Genomic DNA, 15,272 nt, shown 5'->3' on the forward strand with positions numbered 1-15,272 from the left:
ATACAGATGGAAAATGCGTTAAAATATATCTTAACAAATTCAAGAAGCTATATGGCATACCATTTTAAAACAGTATATTTTTACATATATAGGGTGTCCAAAGGTGCGTTTAGCACAGCGCTCTATATGAGACTATTAAAGGAGATATATGCTGATTATAAATATATAATAAAAAATATGAATATATGTATATGATGAGTATGTTGTATTTTGGCGCCATGCCGGGATATAAAATGAATTTTGAGACAAGAGGCGGTTTCGCGGGAAATTTTGGCGGGATTTTTTTCATTTTTTTAATGAATCATAAAGAAAACATCCTCGCTCTTGCAAAAAAATGCAAAGACTGTAAAAAAATCTACGAGACATTGGTAAAATGCTTCGGTATGGATGCTCCTAGCTATTCCACTGTAACGTATCATGTTAGGATGTATCACTTCATGAACAAAAAGGCGCCCATCATAAAAATTGACAAAAAATCGCCGGATCAAAGAAAAATCAAAGCAATTCTTCAAGCGCTAGATGAAGACCCAAGAGCATCACTCAGAAGGATAGAGGAGATGACAAAGATACCACGTACAACAGTCAGTTATTATCTGCACAATTATTTGAACTACAAACTAGCGTATACACGTTGGGTTCCGCACAACCTTAATTCAGTTCAAAAAAAATCTAGAGTCCAATCTTCGAAAGAGCTCCTCTCTATATTGGGTGCGTATCAATCCAAGAAGTTTCGCTTTTTAGTAACAGGGGACGAGTCTTGGTTTCAATATGCAACAGAAGCCAAAATCATGTGGATCCCGAAGGATGAAAATCCGCAAACATTCCCGAAGAAAAAAATTGACACACCAATGATGATGTTGTCGGTTTTTTGGGGCGTGAATGGCATCATCGCAATTGATATTCTTCAAAAACCTAATACGATGAATGCTCAGTATCTAATTGACAATGTTCTTACTCAAATTATCAATTCTGATGAGTTTGAGAAATCCAAACAACAAAAACAAAAGTTTGCAATTCATTTTGATAATTCAAGAGTTCACAAAAGTCATAAGGTAATGAATTACTTGGTGGAAAACAATGTCAAAGTTGTTCCAAACCCAATTTATTCACCTGATATTGCACCCTCTGACTTTTATTTATTCGGCACGCTAAAAAAGAGAGCTGAAGGACGCGAATTCGCGAGTCCAGATGATCTTGAAAATTTTGTAAGAGAGCAATTTGAGCAATTTTCTCATGATGATTTAAAGCGTGTCTTTCAAGCCTGGATCGATCGCTGCGAACGCGTGATTGAATCCAATGGTGATTATATTTAAATAAACTTTATATATATGTAACTTGTTTATTTCTATTCGCAGTATTCAGGTTTGTGCTAAACACACCTTTGGACACCCTATATTAAATGCTTCAGGTTGAAAAACAAAGAACAAAAGTAGCAGATACAAAAACGTTAGACCATATCTTTACAAATACTGGTAGGACTATATCAGATGAAGAAATTTCATCCCGAGCATACAGGTTTGACCCTCAAAATGTTATATGTCATGCAAGTTTCAGTTCAAGCAACAATAGTTTTCTTTGTATTGGTAAGGACTTTTATGACTTTGCTTCTAAATTCTATGAACCACCTAGTAACAGTTTCTCTGACTTTCAAGTTTGGTTCACAACAAACGGTGTGCAACATATTATTCCATTGTACTATGACTTTTATCTCGAATTGTCTTTGATATATAACTACGGAAAAGTGCTGAAAAAGTATTGAAAAATAATGTTTAGGGTAGAAGGTTAGATCTAACCTCATTTCTAACCTCATTTCTAACCTCTTGAATTTTCATGAATTTCCTTAAGATAGAAAAAAATAAAACTAACTTTATTTTTTTTAAGTTTGGTCATCCTTCACTGTATGACAAATATACTATATTTTACTTAAAAATATGCAAGCGGCTCATAGCTCAGTGGTATGGGCTACCTCGCTACAGGCGTCGAAGACCTCGGTTCAAATCCCGATTCGCGCAGGTTTTTTCCTTTTATGCAGTGAAATTTCATGTACATAGGTTACTTTGGTGTTAGACCCTAGTGAAGAAAATAGAACGATATAAGTTTACATTTGTAAGGTTATTTTGGTGTTAGACCCTAGTGAAGAAAATAGAACGACAGGAGTTTACATTTGTAAAGTTGGACGATAAAAATCTCTGCTACTAGCAGTACTGCTACTGTCAGTAAAAGTACTGCTACTGTCAGAAAAAGTACTGCTACTGTCAGTAAAAGTACTGCTACTGTCAGTAAAAGTACTGCTACGAGCAGTAAAAGTACTGCTACGAGCAGTAAAAAGGAAAATTTGAGAGGGTTTTCGACGATAAAGTACTGCTACTGTCAGAAAAAGTACTGCTACTGTCAGTAAAAGTACTGCTACTGTCAGAAAAAGTACTGCTACTGTCAGTAAAAGTACTGCTACTGTCAGTAGCAGTACTGCTAGGAGCAGAGATTTTTATCGTTGTGGTCCGACGGTTAAGCCACAAACGAATGTCCGACGTCCCACCAAAAAATATTTTTTTATTTTTATTGTAAGAACAGAAATGACAGTCGAAGCAAAAACGTTCACGAACAAATCTAATGGCGAAACATTCACAAAAGGCACTTACAACGGTATTGAAGTCTTACGTAGAGACAAGGATGGTTATATAAATGCAACAAAGATATGTCAGCAGTTTAGGAAAGACTTTAGAAGGTTGTTGGAAAATAAGTCCTGGGAAGAGTATTTTAAGGCATTTTGTGAAGAATATACCAACCCGCGGAAAACAGCGGGTTGCTTTTTATACAAAATTCATGCAGGAATTCCGGATGAAATCAAACAGGTTAGAGGAATGTATGTAGACCCAAGACTCGTAAACTATATAGCAATGTGGGCTTCTCCAAAATATTGCATAGCAGTTGGAAAAATTCTGGACTCCATAGACAAGAAAGTTCATGAGAAATTAGATGAAGAAGAACTCGAAGATACAGTGGAGAATGCAAAACCTTTGTTTGAAGAAGAAGTTAGAAAAATGTGCGAAAAACAAATAGAACATGAACGTGAGATATGTTCTGGTTATAGAGATTCTCCATACGAACTAGACCAATGGGAACAAGAAGATTTAAAGAGAGAATTTAGAGAATATGAACTCGCTAAAATTTCATTAGAAGCTGCAGAAAAGAAGTTAAAAGTTTGGGGTCGTTTTGTACAAAAATATTGTGAGTAAATGAACCATTTTTTTCTAACATCGTAGAAAACATAGCACAAAAATATATTTTATGTTAGCATGTTAGATCTAACACGTTTTCTAACCACTTTTCTAACATCGTAGAAAACACACAAAACTCGTTTTTTTCGGCAAAAATATATTTTATGTTAGCATGTTAGATCTAACACGTTTTCTAACCACTTTTCTAACATCGTAGAAAACACACAAAACTCTAGAGTTTTATACAGAATTCGGCAAAAATATATTTTAGGGTAGAAGGTTAGATCTAACCTGTTTTCTAACCTCTTTTCTAACATCGTAGAAAACTCTCGAAATTCATGAGTTTTGACACTTTCACAAAAAACATAAAATAAAGTTGGTTTTTTTAAAAAAATATTTTTTATTTTTATTGTAAGAACATGTTAGCAACAACAGCACCAAACTCGTTAGTCATGAACCCAACTTCAATGTTAGTAGAGATGAAAAGCTTCATTCCTTCTTCATATACTTTCGAAACAGAAATCCAGAAGATAAAGCAAGAACTTCTCCAAGGAGATTTAGACTGTAGTGCGAAAGATGAAACAAATGAAGAATATCTTTATGAAATGCAGGATATTATTGACCATCTACCTAAACTTCCTGAAATCCAACAACAAAAACTCACTATTCCTGAATTCGATGAAATAGAAGTCAAAGCAACTGACTCAGTAGAAACCAAGAAGTTCATACGTAAGGTAAACTATGAGTTTCTTGGATTTCATTGCAACCACAAAGTCATGGACAAAGACTGCGATATGGTATATAAAAACATCTCTGACATATACAAATCTGAAGAATTTAAGACCTACGACAACTTTGTTTCGTTAGTTGCAAAATGTGTATGGCAGATAAAAGATAAAGATAAAAGAGGTAAAGTATGGAACGAACAGATAAAACCCGCAACTTTTGAGTTAAAGAGAGCAATTGACGCCTTAGTCATACTTGCAGGTTTTATTTCAATGTACAATGCTAAAATGAACCCGCAATGTTCAAAATGTAAAGCAGCAATGAGGAAATATAACTACTCCGTCAAAGAGATAGAACGTATGCGAAAAGACTATACTGACTTAAAGAAAGAAGCAGAGAAACCAGCAGAAGATAAAATGGACATGTTGACATTTCTGAACAAAAACTATCCAACAGCTGACGATTTCCTTCTATCTGATGTCAAGAAGAAATATAAAGAAACATTCGGCATAGTTAAAACATTCGATGTACTGACAGAAGAAATAGAAGCTACGAAATTGTTTAGAATTTCACGAATTCACAATGTTTACCATGTAAAACGCTTATAAAATAACTGGGGTAGAAAAGAGGTTAGAAAACAGGTTAGATCTAACCTTCTACCCTAAAATATATTTTTATTGAATTCCGTATGAAATTTCATGAGTTTTGTGTGTTTTAGACCATGTTAGAAAACGTGTTAGAAAACATGTTAGATCTAACATTCTAACATAAACATTATTTTTACTGAATTCCGTATGAAATTTCATGAGTTTTGTGTGTTTTAGACCATGTTAGAAAACGTGTTAGAAAACAGGTTAGATCTAACCTTCTACCCTAAAATATATTTTTGCTGAAAAAATGACCAAATTTCATTATATAACTGTTATTTTTTTACGAAGAGAACTTTTGCACTTCGTCAAAAAAATCCCTGAAATCATATCTTTTATACAAGATAGAAAATCTTACTCGCCAAAACTCTATGAAAAACAGTGAAGAACAGCGAGACCGTTTTTTTTTCTGGGTCGCCAAAAAACTCTATGAAATTTCATGAATTTCCTTAAGATAGAAAAAATAAAGTTAGTTTTTTATAAAATATTTTTTTTATTTTGTATGTAAGAACAGAAATGACAAACATTGAGTTTGAAACAGTTAAAAAGATAGACAATGACACCAAAGTGGTTAGAATAGGTGATTTAAACGTAAGATACTCAAAGAAATACAAAAAATATTCTTTGTCAGACATTTTAACACTATCTGAAGGAAAGAAAGCACACGACTGGGTTAAAAATGCTTCAACTCAGAAAATTTTGACAAGAAATCCTGAGCTTATGATATCAGTAAGATTCTATGGAACAAGAGCATATCTTATAGACAAAAGTCTTATACCACTAGTTTTGTTCTGGATTGACCCAGTTGTTGGATATAATTTCATAACATATGGTTCATTCGATACGGAACGTTGCAGTGAAGGCTTACTTTACATCGTTCAGAAACCGAAGGACTTCAATACAAAGAGATATAAGATAGGAAGAACATTTAATATAACTCAAAGATATGACAGTATAGTCAATAGAGTCAAGGTTGCGTTTGTTAACGATATGAGAGCTGCTGAAACAGAACTACTTGAAAAGTTTGAGAAAATGTATGGTGCTCCCATAAAAGGTAAAGAAACGTTTGAAGTAGATGAGATAGATAAAGCTATAAAATTATTTGACGAAGTTGCTGAAAAATACATGTAAAGCGTTTATTTTTGGTCTTTTATACAAGATAGAAAATAACGCTAATTTTATTTTTTTTTATTTTTTTATTTTGTATGTAAGGACAGATATGTCAACAACAGAGAACACAACAACAGTTATAGTCCATGAAGCCATAAGTGAAGAATACGAGTGGGTTCAGTTTAACAAACAGTTACGTCTCATTCGTTCGGTCAAAGATGACATGTACCAAATGCAAAGTATTTTGAATGCTCTTCGTTCTACAAAGCAAGCATACCATTGGTTTGAAAACCAACAGACAAAAGAACTTTTAGAAGAATTTCCTCATATGTTTGCGACCCTCGGAAAACCGAGGGTCGAGATTCCGTACGAAAATCGTCAAAATTTGCCAAATGGTTTGAGAGGTTGGTATGTACATAGACTTCTTGTAAATGCTGTTGCAATGTGGGCTTCACCTCGCTATGCTTGTTATATTTTCATGATGTTAGATGAAATTCATAGACAAGAACGTGAAGAGCTAGAGAACAAGCTTGAAGCAAAAGACAAAAGCATTCAGAAAAGAATACCACGTTCGGTACCAAAAGGAAAGGAAAAGAACTATAAGTATATGATTTACACTGAAGAGATGGAAAATGAAGAAGACAGAGATATGGTTATGTTGCATTTAGTCAGAAGAAACAACAAAAGCTTTTACGACCTTGCTAAGATTTACAAATCTGACAGAAATTGGTTCTATCGCGAAAACTTACCGATTTCAATGACACCGAATGAAGATGTTAAACAGATAGTTCAAGATACGTTACCTCAAACACACTATGATATGAAAGGTTGTACAATACTTACATTCAAAGAAGACTTACCGCTACTGAAGGAAAAAATAACAGAGTATTTTGACAACTTCAAACAAGCAGAGTAAATGAACCATTTATTTTTCAAGCTTGACTTCAGATGGCTCAGGTAGCTCTATAAAGTAAATTGCCTCGTCAAATCCTTCTGGCATTCCGAGTTCTTCCTTCCGACAGGAAAAAATTTTCCTTCCAACAGGAAAAAATTTTCCTTCCAACAGGAAAAAATTTTCCCGACAACAGGAAGAACTCTTCCTTCCAACAGGAAAAAATTTTCCATCCGACAGGAAAAAATTTTCCATCCGACAGGAAAAATTTTTCCATCAGACAGGAAAAAATTTTCCAGTTGTCCGTCCGTAAACCATTCAAATTTTCGAAAATTGAGAACTTTTTGGTCGAACTTCAGGAAAAATTTTTCCATCAGACAGGAAAAAATTTTCCATCCGACAGGAAAAATTTTTCCATCAGACAGGAAAAAATTTTCCTTCCGACAGGAAGAACTCTTCCTTCCAACAGGAAAAGTTTTTCCTTCCAACAGGACACAAACGGATGACTGACGTTCCTCTTCCTGAATGCCTTCCAAAGCCAGAAGAACCGAAAGCTGCAGAACCACAACAGACTTACTAAGACAAACACTTACATTTTTCAAGCTTGACTTTTTACAATTTGAACTTTGTTCGCGTAGATGTGAATTCTGAAAGAAGTATGAGGGTCTTGTATGACTTTGTACTTCTCCCATAGTTCATGTCTGTCAAACTTACCTGCCATGGACTCTTTCATAAGTTCCATGAAATCGTCTTCGGACAATCCAGGGAAAAGTATGATATCAGTAAGTATTCTTTTAACATCCTTACTTAAACTCTTTGCTGTCTGTACACAAATGACAACAGAGATGTTAAAGTGTCTGAGCTTCTTAAGAATTCGACACATATCTTGTTCTCTGTTCTTTAACAAAGGATGAGAAGCAAAGTCATCTAAGATAAGAAGACATCTATGAGGGTACGTTTTCCAATCGTAAGATTGCAATTTCTTCGAAATGTATTCTATCTCTTTCTGTTTGTTTCTGAAGTGTTTCTTCTCTAATATTCTCTGCATTTCCTCATTTGGGTCTTTAAACTTAGAATTTATATACTCATTTATAGCATTGTACTTCAAAACTCTTCTTTGGTACTTCTTTATCCAATCTAACAACTCAGAGTCTTTTATACATACTAGTTTGGACTTCTTTATAATATCTTTGAACAAATTTACGGTTTGGTCAAATTGACCAGAAGTACTACAAATAACAACTAACTCATAGAATGGGTTCTTCTCATCTAGTTCTTGTTGTTGTGCAGCCATTTTAAGATAAGTGAAAGTCTTACCCGACCCAGGTGGTGCGATTAGACCTGTTATACCATTCTGAGCAAATAAGAACTTTTCATGTATAGGCTTTATCTGAGCATTTTCTAACTTCCTCTTGTTCTTGTTTAAAACATTCTCAAATTTTTTGTCAATGTCAGCAAACTTTTTTTCTAACATATTTTTAGAAAAATTAAAATTTTTATCTTTTAGAAAATGTCTAGTGATTTCGCTATCTATATTCGAGACAAGCTTTTTGACTCTAAAACTTCTGTCGACCATAAAATCTTACATAGTGTAAACAAGAAAGGTGAATTTGTTCTAAAGTTCTGTTTCTGGGAATATGACAAGAACCATAAAACATTAAGCAGAGCAGTCTTAAAATTTGTCAATGACAGACTTGTTGACAGAGATAACGCCGATTGGAAAGATGAAGTCCAACAAAAGTTCTTAGAATGCAAAGAAGACACATGCGCTGTTCTTGAAGATGAAATAGAAAACAGAATAGATGAGCTATTAAAGGACAAAGAACTTTTACATAAATATGGTTCGGAGAAATTTGACATAACTCCACCAGAGAAGAAGAAGAAGAGAGAAAAGAAAGAAAAGAAAGAAAAGAAAGTAGAAGAGAAGAAAGAACCTGAACCAGTTCCAGAGAAAAAGAAATTTGACATGTAAAAATAAAATTTTATTTTTAGAACATTTCTGGGTCAATGTCAATGTTCTCTTCCTCTTTAGGGGCAAACACTGGCTTAGACTCTAAAATCTTTTTACCCAATTTACCTTGAACTTCAACTATCTTAGACTCATAATATTCATAGTCGTCTGTCTTCTTTGGTTCATAAGGTATAACAAGTTTGTATGCTTTACCTTCTTTAAGGTTTGAGAACCTTCTGTCAAAATTTTCTTTGACTGCTAACAAACCTTCTATGTCTAAGTCTTCAAAAGTTGCACCACTTTTTCTAACAACAGCAAACTTAACTGGTGCAATGTTCCAAATTTTGTCAAATGTAGACTTTTCAAAATTGTAGAAGTAAACATTCAAATAAGCGAATGGGTCTAGTTCTTCTTTGACTTCTGTCATGTACTTGTTTACTGAGATGAATTTTGCCATCTTTTTCTATCGGATAAAAAAATATTTTTTTTAAAAAAAAACGTTTTAAAATGGTATGCCATATAGCTTCTTGAATTTGTTAAGAAATAGTCTAACGCATTTTCCATCTGTATCTCTAGCGTTTACATGAGCACAGCCATCCTTAGTAAAATATACTTGTAATTTTCTATAGTTTACGCCGGTATAAAAGTAGAAAGAGTCTTGTTCTTCGCTATAGTAGTAAAACTCAAACGTATGCTTACCATAGTCTGTAATTTCAATTGCTTCATCTTCTAGTTCGTCGACAAATTCGAATACAATATCTCTAAATTTGCTTTTGTTCTTATTGTTTTCAGAACGAGTAACCCAACGTAAATTTTCAAGTCTATTGTCGTTTCTTATATGGTTTATATGGTCTACAAAAGGTAAATTGTTAGGGTTCGGTATAAAATGAGTTGCAATGACAACATGTTTTAAATAGCATTTTCCACCCAGATTCATCCTAGCATATCCGTTATTTTGCTCCCATCCGCTTAAAACTCTTTTTGTCTTTTTGTTTCTGACTTCAAATGACTCACAACAGTGAATTTCATATTTCTCATCTAACAAACAAGTTTCCCAACGGTCTTTTCCAACAAACTCGGCGTACATTTCAAATAAAATAAAAAAAGATTTTTTTTTAAATTTACTCAGAAAAATTTTTCTTTGTATATACGCCGTTCTGAACATCTAAAAGACTTTTGACATTTGCCAAGAATGTTCGTTTAGACGCTGTCATATAACCATATTCTTGACAATATTGTTTATACGAATCGTACAATGACCTTTCATCTAAACACTCAAAGTTAGTCTCATCTATAAACAGTTCATATACACTCTTGTTTGCTTCTAACAATGTTTGTCTTTCTTCGGTATGTGGAATTTGTCTTGGATTGAACTTAGAAATATCTAATGTCATGAAATATGAGAACAAGTGGTTGTAAAAGTCAGATGTCAAAGTTTCTGCTAAGTCGTCAAAATATTCTGTATCTTGCATATGAGAATCTGACGTTCTGACAACTACATATCTTCTGTCAGAACTTTCTAACTTCATCGGAACAACATTGTTTGAAACCATAATGAAGTTTGCAACATTTTCACAAACTCTTTGGTCTTTATACTTTCTTTCAACAACTCCAACTTTGTCTGTTATAAGACTCTTCAAAGCATCTGAGTTCAAAACTTTTGTTGTATCTATACTTTGAAGTTCATTGCAAACTATAAGTTTCATATTCTCTATTGAGGAGTTAAACTTGCCACAGATGTTTTCTAAGTTTGTCATATTCGGATTCGAATAACCTTCTAACAGTTTGCATAAGATATCTGTAAAGAATGTGTTCTTACCAGTTCCTTGTTTTCCAATTATAATGAGAGCAGTTTCATTCTTAGCACTTGGATGTTGTAAGATGTTTGCAAACCAACATAAGATATACTCATAAACCTTTTCGTTTCCATTGCATATAATTTCTTTGACATGGTCTAACCAAGCTTCTATAATATTTTTTTCCATTCTACTTGTTCATTTTATATCCAGTGAAGATAGAATAGAAGTTTGGAGAAGGTGTATAGAACTTTATACCTCGAACTGAAAAATCTTCTAACTTTGACAATAAGATATCCCAAGCATCTAACATCTTCATTCCAACTTGTACAACTTTTATTTTCTTAAGTTTCTGTCTACATTCTTGTTCTGAAACTATTGTTGCTCTTGGTTTGTTAAAGACAACATCCCATTCTTTCATAACATAACATTCTGGGGCAGAGTCGACATAAATGACTAAACGTTTCAAATTCTCGACTGCTTTGTTATAGTCTCGAAATGGACACATATTTCTGAATGCTTGGAAGTCATAAAAATCTGAAACATCTATTCTGTACATTTTTATAAAAATAAAAAAAATATTTTTTTTATTCTTGACTTTGTTGTTGCATTTGTTGCATTTGTTGTTCTTGAGCTATTTGTTGTTGAAGTTGTTCTTGTAGTACAATACTTTCACCAGTTGCATCTTCCAATTCGAAACTTTCTGCCGTCATTGACAAATACATAGGACATAAAAGTTTTACAGGAACAAAGTTTGCGTCAACTAATGTCAACGTTATACTTGCCAAAGTGTTTGAGTTCACTAAGGTTGAAAATTCTGCATTCGAATGAACAATAGGCAAACCAGCAGAGAAAGTATTGTTTATACGCATAAGTATCTTTTGGTCATAATAGTTTCTGTCGACATTCGAATAACACTTTGAACCTAAGTTTGAAACAATATATAAGATTGGTGTGCTTAATGTCAATGGAATAGACATTCCTTGTATGACACCTTTTCCTGTTATAGGAAACTGTTGGTAGTAAAAACCAGATATAAGTTTTGTATTATAGCTCATATCGTTTATAGTAAACTCAGTCGGACATCCAAACATAATGAAACCTGCTCTAGTTGCAGCACATGTTACACTCGTACGTAAAGTATTAAATAAGTCAACAAAACCTGTTGGTGGTATATCTGAGTAAGTATCTTCAAAGGAGTATTTTTTACCATTCACAACAATAAAGTCTTCTGGTGTCAAAAGAGCAAAACAGGCTTTATCGTCATTGTGTTTAAGGTTAGTTTACAATATCGTCCTTGAGGACTTTGTAAGTTTGTTGTTATAGAATTATATGACTCAGGGTTTTTAGTCGTAATAGTATAAACCATTATGTCTTCTGCCATTTACTTAGCAAATAAATTTTAATGAAATGTTGTGGTCGTCAAATATTTTTATAACGTCTGGGAAACTATATTTTAAATTCAACGTTTCACCTCCTTTCATAACGTATATCTTGTCAATGGCATTATATGAAACACCACAGCAACTAATGTCGGGTTCTATTTCTTTGATGTTTATATCGTCTGCCTCTGTCAAAAGTTTCAATAGTTCTTTCAAAACTTCATGAGGTGCGATGACATATGAGTTCACTTTTACAGGGTTGTGCTCAACCAAGTTTAACATTATACCCAAAGCCTGACAAATCTTCTCCTGAGTTTTAAGTTTGTCTTTAAGTTGTTGGTAGTCGTTTCGAATATCTGCAACAGAACTTAAGTCTCTGCTAACTTCAGGGTATGTTGGTTGTTCTTTTACAGGAACTATTGTTATACCATCTTGGTCTTCGTATGGTTTCCCCACTTCAACATCTCTGTCTTTGACATTGACAACAACACTTTGACTGTTTGTTTGAGTTGGTGAATTTAACTTCACATCTGCCATCGCCATTAAACCTTTTGAAACACTTACGCTTCTATTTTTCGGAAATGACATTTTACTTAGAATAAAAAGATGGACGTATTTGAGTATCTCTTCGAATTGAAGCAGAACAAAGTTTATACTCACAAACAATACAAATACATTGACAGAATAGTTCTTTACACAAACAATGGAAAATGTTATAGAATAGCAGTCTTTGCTGAACCAAAATATTTTCATAAAGCAAAGAAAGTTGGTATAACTGAATGGTGAAAGTTCTTGACGTTGACAAAATATAACAACAAAACTTACAGATATTTCTAAAGGTAAGTTTATAATACAATATTATGTCAAAACTGGCGTACTGTCAATATTTGACGGAGAGAAGTCAGTTCAAGAACAACTTACTGACCTGCTGCCAAAATCTGCTCGATGGAAGCTGTCGTTATACCAATCTGAGGAGCCCCAGCAGGTTTCATCGAACGAATCTTCAAAAGAGCATCTTCCGTGAAAAGTGCTATTCGGTTTTTTAACTTCTTTGCTTTCAATTCATCTGGACCGTCTCTGTCACCAGTATATTGTATTTGAACTGTACCAACAGTTGAAATACCACCATAAAGTCTTCTGAGTCAGCAAATGGAATGCCAAGCCAAAAGTTTGAACGGTCTCCATTTGTATATTGAGTTTTTGAGCTCCTGTATGGGTCCATACTTTCACATATGGCATAATAGAACTTTGCATTTCAGGTTAATGGTTGTTGTGAAGTTGTTGTTAAAGTTCATAGCATCTAATGTCAAGTTGTATGACCTCATATCTTCAACTGTGGAATATTCTTCTCTTGGATAGTATTTGCCATCTATGTTTATATGATATTTAATACCGGGGTTTAGAAACAAGAATAGTCATTTATAGTTCGTCTGAAAAGAACAAACATAGTATCTGCATGTTTCATTGCAGTTGTTAAAGCAATATCTGTTCTTGCACCTGGGTCAGCACTTTGGTTTCCAACTTCACCTGCAAAGTCTTTGACAGATATTTGGTGTATAGGGAACATAAGTGGAACTGCAATATTTGGCAGCTAAAGCATTTGAAATATCTGGTCCAACATATAGACTGCAAGTCTGCTTTCTATTCTCTTGCATTCAAATTTTTCGCATGTGAACTTAACTGGGTCCCAAGCAGTTCCAGCAGCATTGAAATAATAGTTTACTTCAGTGTTGAAGTTTGAGAAACCAAAGTCTAAGTCAACTTTGTCTTTGGCAAAAGTCACAGAACTTGGCTCCACCAGTTCCAGCTACAGTAAGAGTGAATGGGTCTTGTGTTGGTGCAATGACAAGTTATTTTTGCTTGGAGTAAGTTCGATAGAAATTTTTCCCGCCCAGTTTGGCAAGTATCTTAAAAACTGAAGATGAGGAAAGATGACAAAGGAACTCTAAGTTTCAGTTTTACTTTAGTGACAGCATTTCCATCTGAACCAGAAAGGTTAAACATAAACTCCTGGAACGTTAGGGTCAAGTCTTCTTATTTTCTCAATAGTTGCATACTGGTCTGTTTGTTCTCTAGCTTGTGGTTGTACTGAGTTTCTCAAAGCGAACCATTCATAGTTTGCCCATGTTACTGTTTGAACTAAGTCAGAGTTAGAATATATCTTATATCCCATTGAAAACTTCTGGAGCATATTGGTATCCGACATAGAAAATTCCATTGCAACCTTTCTTGTCAGACAACTTGGCAGAAGGTTTTATTTCAATGTCTTGTTCCACGTATAAGAAAGAGTTGTCAATAGAAATAATATGAAACCTGTCGCAAGCAATATCTACTGTTGTTGAAGAACCTTCTCCAAACTCACCTACGTTTCCATAAGAAACAGCAGTTGTATATTCGTAAGTTCCAGGAACTATTTCTGACCTTCTAATGGCATTGTCGCATTCGTTTATACCATTCGGAAACATTTCCATTCATAGCATCCAAAACTGTTGGCGTTATATTCTGAGCGGCGTACATTTCATATGGGTAAAAATATAGAATAGTTGGGTTTATGTGTCATAATAGAACCCACGTGGACCAAGCTTTACTTTCTTCCTGACTGAGTTTTTAACTCTTCTTTTCCTTCATTGCCCTCTGCTTGAAGTTGTTGCATCTTTGCATTATGTTCATCTAGTATGTTGCAAATTTCCCATGTCCTTTTTGCCTTTTGGCTCTGGTCGCCCATCTCAGGTAACCTATATCCTAGAAAGAGTTTGTCATAGTCTGTATTTGAGTCTTCGCGTATTGTTTGCATGACTCTTTCCTGAGTTTCCGGTTCAAGCTCTTTCAAACAGTGCCTGTCCATATGGAATATGCTCGTTTCCAAATATATGTTTTTGTAGCCATTCTGGTTTTCTTTCCATGTTACCAACTATATCTTTTGTGAATGGGAAAGCTTCTACCCAATCTTTCAGTCTTGCGTCGTTTATTTCTGTAGTTGGTTTTATTTTGTCAAGGAACATGTTTTTCAATACTAACATTTCATCTGGTACTGTCCATTTGAGTTTTCTTAAATATTCATCCCTTCTCAGTTCATTGTCTGCAAAGTAAGTTTTTATGACATTTTGTAAACTTTCGTTTGCAAGGTCATGTACAATAGGTTCTCTTCCTTCGCTCTCCCTAACTTTCTTTCTAAACTCTTCACCAAATATACCATCTCTATGGTTCTGTGTAGTTCTTTGAGATAAATGTTCTAGAACGTCAGGTGTTATATTTCCATCAGCCATGTTCATTTCATACTGGTCCAAAATATCTGCATGTTTCATATCTTTCAATGGCATAAAGCCGCGCTGAAAATACCAGCTATATCTCGTTCACCATTCGCTTCCATTGCGTCTACAACTTCTTGGAATTGAGGTTGTAAGTTTATGAACCACCTATCCGGATTAGCTTTATGACCCCATCTCATTGTATTCCATCGTCTGCAGAAACAAAAGTAGGTTTGTTTCCATCTTGGTTAGGTTCTGAATGAACTTTAAACAATGTTTCATTTCTATATGTTTTCTTGAAA

The 15,272-nt window shown here is 34.1% G+C and overlaps 11 protein-coding genes and 1 pseudogene across 12 annotated transcripts, besides 2 other annotated features; 6 read left to right on the forward strand and 6 right to left on the reverse strand.

Annotated features, from left to right (window-relative positions):
• Nucleotides 1-15,272: part of a mobile genetic element that runs on past both edges of the window.
• Nucleotides 90-1,393: a mobile genetic element.
• On the forward strand, nt 186-1,313 carry TVAGG3_0684710 (Mariner transposase; the record flags this gene model as incomplete). Its single annotated transcript, XM_051242804.1, has 1 exon — nt 186-1,313. One exon carries the CDS (start codon nt 186-188, stop codon nt 1,311-1,313), a length of 1,128 nt encoding a protein of 375 aa, XP_051089391.1.
• On the forward strand, nt 2,574-3,084 carry TVAGG3_0684720 (uncharacterized protein; the record flags this gene model as incomplete). The annotated part of the gene is made up of 1 exon (XM_051242805.1): nt 2,574-3,084. A coding segment is annotated over one exon (511 nt), but the record flags the coding sequence as incomplete, so codon positions are not given.
• TVAGG3_0684730 (organellar and viral DNA polymerase type B) lies at nt 3,638-4,552 on the forward strand (the record flags this gene model as incomplete). Its single annotated transcript, XM_051242806.1, has 1 exon — nt 3,638-4,552. One exon carries the CDS (start codon nt 3,638-3,640, stop codon nt 4,550-4,552), a length of 915 nt encoding a protein of 304 aa, XP_051089393.1.
• On the forward strand, nt 5,108-5,722 carry TVAGG3_0684740 (organellar and viral DNA polymerase type B; the record flags this gene model as incomplete). The annotated part of the gene is made up of 1 exon (XM_051242807.1): nt 5,108-5,722. One exon carries the CDS (start codon nt 5,108-5,110, stop codon nt 5,720-5,722), a length of 615 nt encoding a protein of 204 aa, XP_051089394.1.
• Nucleotides 6,309-6,617, forward strand: TVAGG3_0684750 (uncharacterized protein; the record flags this gene model as incomplete). Its single annotated transcript, XM_051242808.1, has 1 exon — nt 6,309-6,617. One exon carries the CDS (start codon nt 6,309-6,311, stop codon nt 6,615-6,617), a length of 309 nt encoding a protein of 102 aa, XP_051089395.1.
• TVAGG3_0684760 (protein of unknown function, DUF4106 family) lies at nt 7,192-7,887 on the reverse strand (the record flags this gene model as incomplete). The annotated part of the gene is made up of 1 exon (XM_051242809.1): nt 7,192-7,887. One exon carries the CDS (start codon nt 7,885-7,887, stop codon nt 7,192-7,194), a length of 696 nt encoding a protein of 231 aa, XP_051089396.1.
• TVAGG3_0684770 (uncharacterized protein) lies at nt 8,104-8,565 on the forward strand (the record flags this gene model as incomplete). Its single annotated transcript, XM_051242810.1, has 1 exon — nt 8,104-8,565. The coding sequence occupies one exon, from the start codon at nt 8,104-8,106 to the stop codon at nt 8,563-8,565; it is 462 nt and encodes a 153-aa protein (XP_051089397.1).
• TVAGG3_0684780 (protein of unknown function, DUF4108 family) lies at nt 8,582-9,001 on the reverse strand (the record flags this gene model as incomplete). Its single annotated transcript, XM_051242811.1, has 1 exon — nt 8,582-9,001. The coding sequence occupies one exon, from the start codon at nt 8,999-9,001 to the stop codon at nt 8,582-8,584; it is 420 nt and encodes a 139-aa protein (XP_051089398.1).
• TVAGG3_0684790 (Poxvirus D5 protein-like family) lies at nt 9,666-10,016 on the reverse strand (the record flags this gene model as incomplete). Its single annotated transcript, XM_051242812.1, has 1 exon — nt 9,666-10,016. One exon carries the CDS (start codon nt 10,014-10,016, stop codon nt 9,666-9,668), a length of 351 nt encoding a protein of 116 aa, XP_051089399.1.
• TVAGG3_0684800 lies at nt 10,125-10,899 on the reverse strand (annotated as a pseudogene). The gene has a single exon. A coding segment is annotated over exon 1 (775 nt).
• TVAGG3_0684810 (uncharacterized protein) lies at nt 10,928-11,320 on the reverse strand (the record flags this gene model as incomplete). Its single annotated transcript, XM_051242813.1, has 1 exon — nt 10,928-11,320. One exon carries the CDS (start codon nt 11,318-11,320, stop codon nt 10,928-10,930), a length of 393 nt encoding a protein of 130 aa, XP_051089400.1.
• On the reverse strand, nt 11,729-12,265 carry TVAGG3_0684820 (protein of unknown function, DUF4106 family; the record flags this gene model as incomplete). The annotated part of the gene is made up of 1 exon (XM_051242814.1): nt 11,729-12,265. The coding sequence occupies one exon, from the start codon at nt 12,263-12,265 to the stop codon at nt 11,729-11,731; it is 537 nt and encodes a 178-aa protein (XP_051089401.1).

This window comes from Trichomonas vaginalis, chromosome III (assembly GCF_026262505.1).
Source record: "Trichomonas vaginalis G3 chromosome III, whole genome shotgun sequence".
In the NCBI taxonomy this organism is placed as follows: domain Eukaryota; phylum Parabasalia; order Trichomonadida; family Trichomonadidae; genus Trichomonas; species Trichomonas vaginalis.